Raw genomic sequence first — 8,623 nt, forward strand, 5'->3', positions numbered from 1 at the left:
AGCGGCAGCTTCTTCTCCCGGATCAGCACCGCATACGGGTCGGCCACCTTGGCCCCCATCTCCTCTCGGAACGCCTCCAGCTGCTTCTGCCCAATCACGCGCGTGTTGCCAAACCAGCGGCGGTCGGGCTGGATGCGGGTGCTGGGCAGCTCCTTGGACTGGAACTCGCGAGAGATGATGCGCCCCTTCTTGTCCCGCTTGGCGCGGCTCTTGTACATCTCCAGGCGCCGCACCTGCAGGACCGGGGCGGGGCAGGGTCGCGGGGCAGGGGCGGGAAGATGTAGCTATGTGTGTGTGCGCCCGCAGCCAACACCGCACGTGCCGCTGCCACAGGCAGCCCCCCATGGCAGCCCCCACGTGCCGTGGACGCGTCGCGCAGGCCATTCTTGCTCTGCTTGTTGGCGCGGTTGGCATCGCCCGAGTGCTTGGGCTTGCGGGTGTCCTTGGGAGCCTTGTCGCGCTTGGCTTTCACCATGGCAGCCCCAGCTGCTGCTCGCACAAGCCTGCGGGCGGGCGGCAGGCAGGAGCGGCGGTGGTGGCGGCTCTGACAAGGAGGTGGCATGCTGCCGTGGCGAATGGCCACAGGCTGCCTTCGGCATGCAGCAGGGCCTGGCCAGTCCCCCCAGGGCACGCCGCGAGTTGCGGCATGGAATGCAAGCGGACTGAGCGTGGGATGTAGCCCCTGCGGCTGTTTGCAGGTATGTGTATAACCTGCCGGAAGTCCGAGATGCACCGCTAGGAGCAGGGGGTGGCCTCCAGGAGCCGGCCGGGGTACTGAACAGGGGGTGGGCGGCTCAGCAGCAAGCCAGGCGTGCATGCATGTGCAGTTGACAGCACCTCAAGCCCGCCCTATTGTCGGGAGGCCTCAATTTCTCATCCCCAGGGAATGGCGGCGCGCCAACTCAGCAGTTTTTCGCGCTCAACGAAATGGGCGATCGGGGCTCTTCATCTGTTCCTGCGATTAGTGTGCTTGGATTGGCGCGGGCCTGTGCGCCCGGGATGGACACCCACGAGCAAGTGATTGCAGCGGTCAGGGCGCTGTACCACGCCCCAGACCTGGCCCAGAAAGCGCAGGCCAACCAGTGGCTGACTTCCTTCCAGCACAGCGAGGAGGCTTGGCAGGTCCCCTTTGGCCTGCTGACTCCCGCGCAGCCGGACGAGGTGCAGTTCTTTGCGGCCACCCTGCTAGTGCGAAAGGTCAAGAGCGAGTGGTCCAAGCTAGATGCCGGGAACCGGCAGGGCCTCAACCAGGCCATCAGGTGGGCGGCGGCGGCAGCGGCAGCGGCAGATGTGTTGTGCAGGTTGTCGCCTGGCCTCTCGTCCTGCGGTCTCCTCTGCATTGCAATGGCCTGCCTTCATTCAAACGCCACTGGCAGCACCCGGCGAGGCAGCCGGTGACTCGCCCCGCCGGCCTCCCTGCCGCCGCCTGCTCCGTCCCTGCGCTGCCTGCAGGTCCACGTTCCAGCAGGCGCTGGGCTGGCAACGGGTGGGCGAGCTGGTGCTGAGGCAGCTGTGCGCGCTGCTGGCGGCGGTGTCGGGGGCGTCGGGGGGCGAGGGGGCCAGCGAGTTGACCACGCAGGCGCTGGGCCTGCTGGCCGGCAGCCCCCCGCTGGCGCTGCTCCTGCTCACCGCGCTGGCCCAGGAGGCGGAGGGGCTGGACCGCGTGCGGCGCCTGGCGCTGGTCAACGTGCTGATGCCCAGGGCCAGGGAGCTGCTGGGCGCGCTGGGGGAGCTGCTGGCGGCAGCCGCCCAGCAGCTGCAGCAGGGAGACCCAGGTGGGCTGTGCCCGCTGGTGGTGCCAATGGCCTGGCCTGCACGTGCGACCTACCTGAGTGCGTGACGAGGCAGCCCGGCCGGGACGCCCACCCCCGGCCCACGCAAGCCCACGCTGGTGCAGGCCCCGTGGCGGCGGCGGTAGCGGCGCTGCGCTGCGGCGAGGCGTGGCTGGAGCTGAGCCCCATGGCGGGCACCGGCTGCTGCTTCACGCCCGCGGAGCTGCACCAGCAGCAGCCTGCGCTGTTTGGCACGGCGCTGGCGCTGCTGGCGGGGGGCGGCGGCAGCGACGAGCTCACAGAGGCGGCGGTGCAGCTGCTGCTGCTGCTGTTTGGGCCAGACAGCTTTTCGTCGGACGAGGGCGCAGACCTGGCTGCCACCGCGGCGCTGGCACGCGCTCTGCTGTCGTGCCGGGCGCGGCTGGCGGAGCCGGGGTGCAGCGACACGCTGCCGGCGGGCGTGGCGAAGCTGGCGGCGGCGGCGGCGGAGCGCTCCCCAGACTTTGTGTGCGGCCAGATGCCGGAGGTGGGCGCCTGTGCCGGGTGCAGGGTGGTGGCACCTGTGCCGGGTGCAGGGTGGTGGCGCAGTGCTGGGTGGTGGCGCAGTGCTGGGTGCAGGGTGCTGGCGCTGGCGCTGCGCGGCTGCCCCATGGATGCCACGAGAGTCTTGCAGCGGGGTGGGTGGGCATTGCACGGCCAGCGCTGCTGCCGCTACCTGGTCCCACTCCTGCTGCCCTGCTCCCCTGCTGCCCCACCCAGGCGGTGGCGCTGTCTGAGCTGGTGCTGGAGGTGCTGGCGCGGCCAGGGCCCAATCCCGACATGGCGGCGCACACAGTCGACTACTTCCTCATGGCAAACACCGGTGGGGGTGGGGCGGCGGGTGGCAGGCTGGGGTGTGGGGCAGCCGGGCACGCCAGCTGGGCCGCTGGCCGGGCGTGGCTGCGGGAGCCTGGCGCTCCTGCTGCTCACGCTGTGTGTGGGGCAGGCAGCCGCTGGCTGGCAGCCGCTGGCCTGTACCTGCCTGCCAGCATGGGCCCGCCCACCAGCCCTTCCTCCCTCCCCTCCCGTGCGTCGCGTGTGTGCAGTGCCGATGGTGGAGCGGCCGCCGCCACTGCGTGCGCCGCTGTACGAGGCGGTGGTGCGCGGGCTGGTGCCTCACGCCAGCTACCCGCCCGGCTTCACCAGCTGGGACGAGGAGGCGGAGCTGGATGAGGACGCCTTTGCCAGGCTCAGGTGGGCGCCACCCCCTTCTCTCTGCATCCTGCCCGCCTGCTGGCACCAGCTCAGCTGGGCCGCCAGCGGGAGGCTGCTGGCTGCCGGCTGCACGCAGCGGCAGAGGCAGGCGTGGCGCCCTGCCGTGCGCCCTGCCGCAAGCTGAGGCTGCCCCTGTGCCGCCAGCTGAGCGCGGCGCCCGCCCTGCCTCCCCTGCCCTGCCTCCCCCTGCTGTGGTGCAGGGAGCAGTACCTGCCTGAGCTGCTGGATGTGGCCTATGGCGTGCTGCGCATCGCCTACCTCACCCAGGCCTGGCAGCTGTTGCAGGGCGCCGCCAGCTGGCAGGCCGCGGAGGCAGCCCTCTTCCTCCTCACGGCCGTCAGCCTGAGCGTGAAGACGCGGGTCCTGTCAGACCTCACTAGCAGCAGCGGCGGCGGCGGCGGCGGCGGGGACGAGAACAGCGGCGGGGGCGTGCCCCCCGTGTCGCCGGCCGTGGCGGCCGACCGGCAGCAGACGTCGGCGCTGCTGTCGGCGCTGTTTGGGCAGGTGTGCTCGACGGAGGGGTGTGGGCGCATGCTGGGGGCGCACCCCATGTTGGCCGCCGCCACCTGCCGCCTGCTGGAGCGCTACTGCGCCTGGCTGGGGCGGGCGGGGGACGAGGCGCCGCTGCAGGGAGCCTTCCAGCTGCTGCTGGCAGCGCTGCCCATACCACAGGTGCGCCGCATGTGTGTGTGTGTGTGTGTGTGTGTGCCCCCAGGAGGCTGCCTTGCGACACCAGCACCTTGCAGGCCGCATACCTGCCGGCCCGCCCAGCCAGCCACCCTGAGCCGCACCCACCCCATGCTGTGCCATGCTGTGCTGTGCTGTGCTGTGCTGTGCAGGCCAGCCACGTGGCGGCGCAGGCCTTCCAGCAGCTCTGCCTGCGCTGCTCCTGGAAGCTTCGGGACGCCGCCTCCTTTGGGTGGCTGCTGGAGGCGGCGCATGGCGCCCTGCGGCGGGCGGGAAGCGGCCTGCCCATCGCCGACCAGCAGCTGGTGGTGGAGGGGCTGGCCAGGGTGGCGGCGGGGCTGCGCGGCACACAGCTGCTGGAGGCAGCAGCCCGGCTGACCGCCCCCTTCCTGCAGCAGGCGCAGCAGGCCGTGGCGGGGGGTGGCGGCGTCGGCGCGGCGCCCGACGCCGCCGCGCGGCGCGCCCTGGCAGACAGCCTGCGCCTGCTGGCGGCGGCGCTGCGCCACCTGGCGCCAGCTGGCGACGACCGCGGCGAGCTGGGCAGCCAGCCCGCGGCGCAGGTGCTGGCGCAGGCGGGGCCCACGCTGAGGCTGGTGGCCGAGTCGCCGGCGTGGCTGGCGGATAGGGAGGCGGTGGGCGCGGTGGTGGAGGTGTACCGCCGAGCCGTGGGCACCGCCAAGCAGCACGGAGCGCAGGTGCGGCGGCAGGGCGGGGCGGCACGGTGGGGCGGCCTGCACGCCTCTGCCCTGCACCCTCGGCGTGGGTGCCGCACGCTGCGTCACGGGCCACACGCGCCGCTGCCCCTGGCTGGCTGCTGCCCCTCCCTTGCCTCGCTGTCTGGCTCACCTGCCGCCCGCGCCCCCTGCCCCCGCGCCTGCCTGCCCGCCTGCCCGCCCGCCTGCCGCAGCTGGCCATGGCGGCGCTGCCGGCCATGTCCTCGCTGTTTGCCGCCACGGCGCTGCCCGGGTGCCTGGATGTGGTGGGCGAGGCGCTGGAACTGCAGTACGACCAGCCGGGGGTGCCGGCAGCGGCCCTGCAGGCATTGCTGGCGGCCTGCGACGCCGCGCTGCCCGCGCTGCAGGTGCGGGCGCCGCCTGCACGCCTGCGCCTGCACGCGGCTGAGGCTTGGGGCATGGTGGGCGGCCGCTGCCGGTGGGTCCGGGGTGCATTGCTGCCCGGCCTGGCTGGCACGCGCCCCCCCGGCATCGACCGGTCGCCCCCGCCTGCGCCCCCTCCCGCTGCTGCCTGCAGGGCGAGGGCCTGCGCCAGAGCCCGGCGCTGGTGTCTTCGCTGCTCTCGCTGGGGCACCAGTGCGCCGCCTACGCCCCCGCCGCCACGTGGCCCTCGCCTGCGCTGCCGCTGCTGCTGCAGCTGGCGGCGGCGGCGGTGGGCCTGCGGGAGGCCGACCCCGTGGCCCACGCCCTCGACTTTGTGGGGAGGCTGGTGAGGGGGGAGGCGGCGGTGGAGGAGGGCGTCAGCCAGGCGCACCTGGACGCGGCAAACGCGGCGCTGGCGGCGCAGGGCGAGGCGCTGGTGGCGGCCCTGCTGGCCGCAGAGTGCGACACCTGCCCCCGCCGCCTCATGCGCACCGCCGCCGACTGCATCCGACGCCTGCTCACCCACCCCGTGCTGGGCCAGCAGGCGGGCGGCTGGCTGGCGGCGGCCGCCGCCTCGGGCCGCCTGCCCGGCGTCTCCGGCGGCTACCTCACCGCCGACGACTGTGCCGTGTTTGCCAGCCTGGCGGCACGGCTGCGGGGCCCTCGCTTCCTGGCGCTGGTGCTGGACTTTGGGCTGCTGGCGCGGGGGCAGAACACGGCCGACGTGCTGCTGGCGTATGAGTTCTGACCGCCCCGCTCCCGCCGGCGCTGCCCCTACCACCGGCATCTGATGTAACCCGCACTTGCTTGTGTGGGCTTAAAGTCTGGTAAAGCAAGAACTAGCTTGCAACATAGACTCCCCGCCGAAACGGGACGGGAACCGGGCGAAAGCAGAGAAAGCAATAAAACAGGGGTGGAGCAAGGCGACATGCAACGCAAGCAGCTGACAGGGCACGCATCGAAACGTGTGTATGACTGGCAAAGTGGCATGGCGCATTGGGGAGAAACGCAACGGTACGGGAGCATGGGCTGGCCAAACGGCAGTGCGGAACGCTAGGTCACTAGAAAAGCAGGGAAAGGCGCACTATGTATGCAATGAGGGCAGCCCCGGCTCGGGGCCGTTGAGAAAGCAGTGGGCGGGAGGGGGGAGGCCCCGGTGTGGGCGGGCCCCATCGAGGGGGGATGGGGCGCGCAAGCGGCCAGATGGGGCGGGGCGCGGGCGGCAGTGGAGTCCTGCGGCTGGGTGGGATATAGGGCAATGAGCGTTGAGCAGTGTGCGATGAGCAATGAGCAATGAGCAGTGAGCAGCCCCTCCCTAAACAAAGTGAAGCGCAGGACGGGGTCCGGTGGATGGGAGGCAAGGAAACGCGGGGGGTTGCCACGTGCGCTACCGCCGCCGCCGCAGGCAGCACCCCTGCGGCGGCGGCAGCGGCAGCAAGCCGTGGACCCAAACGCCGTGCCGCCGCCGCCGCAGGCAGCACCCCTGCGACGGCGGCGGCAGCAAGCCGTGGACCGAAACTCCGTGCCGCCGAGTCCCGTGGCTGTGGCCGTGGGCTTCTGGCAGGAAACTACGGCCGCAGCTCGGCAGCACGGGGGCGTCGCAGCGTGCCGCCGCCGCCGCGCTGCCCCCCGGGCACGGCGGCGGCGGCAGCAAGCTTGGGCCCAAACGCCGTGCCGCCGAGTCCCGTGGCTGCGACCGTAGACCGTGGGCCGGAAACTGCGGCCGCAGCTCGGCGGCACGTGGTTCTGGTCAAATCGCCAAGCGTGCAGCAGCGCCGAACCACGCTTCCCGGCCTCGGCGCATGCCTTCAGGGGCCCCCTATCGCTGGGCACACCCCTCCAACACCGAACATGCGCCCGGGGGGGAGGGCGGCCCGGGCGGCCCAGGCCAAAGTGGGCCGCCCTCGAGCAAGAGGCGGCCGGGCTGTGTGCTGAATGAATGAATGAATGAATGCACTCTGGCACAGCAGGCTCAACACCGTTTCTTTCAAACCTGGGTTGGACGGGGTGGCCCACCTAATTCAATGGAAAGGAAAACTCAGCAAGGAACGCACAGAGCACATAGTGCGAAAGACGGTGTGTCTAGGCCAGCTTGAGCACAACCGCCTCTGCCTTGAAGTTGGGGATGTTGTAGGTCATCACCACCCATGGATTGAGGCTGGAGTCCAGTGTGACGTCAAAGGAATTCGTCATGCAGACGCGCCTCGTCAGTCCAACCTCGGTGAGGACATGCACGTTGAAGGCCTTCCCGCCCACGACGTTCCAGGCGGGGGTGTCGTCGTGGCAGAGCAGGTAGTTCTCCCACGCTTTGTCAAGCCGATCCCCAAGCGGCACGTTGGCCACTGGCCACGCAGGGCCAGCAGCATTCCAAAAGGCATTGAAACTCCCCCAGCGCCAGGCGTCAGCTGCACGGGCTGCATGTATTGCCAGGTCGAGGCGTTGAGGCGCATCACTTTGACCACATGGCCGTGTCCAATGTCACGGATGCCCACAATGGGCTCGCCAGAGGGAAGGAAGCCCAGGGAGCCGCCATAGTACTCGCTGATGCCTTTAGGACCAAACAGCCGGTTGCCCACCACCTCCCAGGCGCCGGAGACAGAATTGAACCGCAGGCAGGTGGCCTTTGGCAAGATGTCCTCCCAGTTCACATTCTCCGGCGATTCCTGCATATGTGAGCTCGCTGCAAAGTTTGCAGCCCGCTTGAACAAAGCGCCAAGCCATCCTTCCAAGTGCGCAGCAGCGACAGCCTTACCTTGACCATGACGTAGGGCTCATATGGCTCAACAGGGGTCACAGCCAGTTCGATTTTTGTGGCGTGGCTGCCGCCGAAAATGTTAGACCCGTAGTTGCGCAGGCTGAGGTCGCCGTCTCCCAAGGTGGTCCATACCCCGTTCCGGTACTGTTTGACACGCAAATCTGCCGCCAAGTACCTGCAGGCGTAGGATGGATATGCCCTAGCTCTGCGTGAGCTGTCAAAACAATGGAGCGACACCAGCCAGCATATGCAATCTCACATGGTTCCATCCTTGCTGATGTGGAAGCTGTGATCCCTGGCACAGACTTCAAAATTGGCGTAGAACATAACGGCGCGAACGCAGGCATCTGGGTCTCCCACTGGCAGCCAGGAGCGGGAGGATGTGTCGAGCTTCACCACCCTGATCGGCCGCAGGCCACGAGAGGAGGTGGTGGCATTGACAACGGGCCCCTCGTTGTCCTGCAGGCGGGCACTCTGGGTGCTCCATTCACGCTGCAGGGTGCCTGATACGGTACCTGATCCCAGTCATTGCTGCTAACCTGGTAGGCGACATGCGGCACGCCCGCTGGGTCCAGCTCCACAATAGGCGCACATGCCTTGCCGCTGGTGATGAACCCTCCGCCTGCCAGCTCCCACTCTCCAGCAGCGTTGAGCGTGGCAACTCCCGGGCTGAAGTTCACACCGCCCACCATGGCACCATTCTCCTCGTGCAGCTCTTCGACCCTGGCAAAAGAAGCAAAGACCTGGCCTGAGGCCGTGACCCTGATGGTTTCCGTCTGCACATAGCCCCAGGGCAGCACGCTTCCAACCAGTGTCCACTGCATGGGACACATGAGCACGTTAGTATGCTGGTCTGAAGGCAGTACACATGGGGACACATGCACGCCCTCCACTGCACTTGCCGTGGGAGTGCAGCTGGCGTTGACGCACAAGCTGCCATCTGGGCAGCAAGCAGCATTGCACAGGGCTCGCTCTGCGCAATGGCACATGGCACAAGCGGGGGGGGGGGGGGGGGGGGGGGGGGTTTTTAAAAAAACCCTTTTCCCCCCGGGGGAAAA

General features: G+C 69.5%; 2 protein-coding genes across 2 annotated transcripts in view; both read right to left on the reverse strand.

Annotated features, from left to right (window-relative positions):
- CHLNCDRAFT_134718 (hypothetical protein) overlaps positions 1-475 on the reverse strand; it is a gene marked incomplete at both ends in the record, with an annotated part of 3,587 nt that extends 3,112 nt beyond the window's left edge. The window contains 2 exons of the mRNA XM_005846995.1: positions 30-233; positions 314-475. Coding sequence (XP_005847057.1) covers positions 30-233; positions 314-475 — 366 coding nt within the window. The remainder of the gene's footprint in view (positions 1-29; positions 234-313) is intronic.
- Positions 476-6,892: 6,417 nt separating this feature from the next.
- The window catches only part of CHLNCDRAFT_52730 (hypothetical protein), a gene marked incomplete at both ends in the record, with an annotated part of 2,711 nt that continues 980 nt past the window's right edge, over positions 6,893-8,623 (reverse strand). Inside the window, 5 exons of the mRNA XM_005846996.1 lie at positions 6,893-7,116; positions 7,161-7,473; positions 7,563-7,740; positions 7,825-8,024; positions 8,081-8,538. Coding sequence (XP_005847058.1) covers positions 6,893-7,116; positions 7,161-7,473; positions 7,563-7,740; positions 7,825-8,024; positions 8,081-8,538 — 1,373 coding nt within the window. The remainder of the gene's footprint in view (positions 7,117-7,160; positions 7,474-7,562; positions 7,741-7,824; positions 8,025-8,080; positions 8,539-8,623) is intronic.

Source organism: Chlorella variabilis (assembly GCF_000147415.1).
Source record: "Chlorella variabilis unplaced genomic scaffold CHLNCscaffold_12, whole genome shotgun sequence".
Taxonomy (NCBI): Eukaryota; Viridiplantae; Chlorophyta; class Trebouxiophyceae; order Chlorellales; family Chlorellaceae; genus Chlorella; species Chlorella variabilis.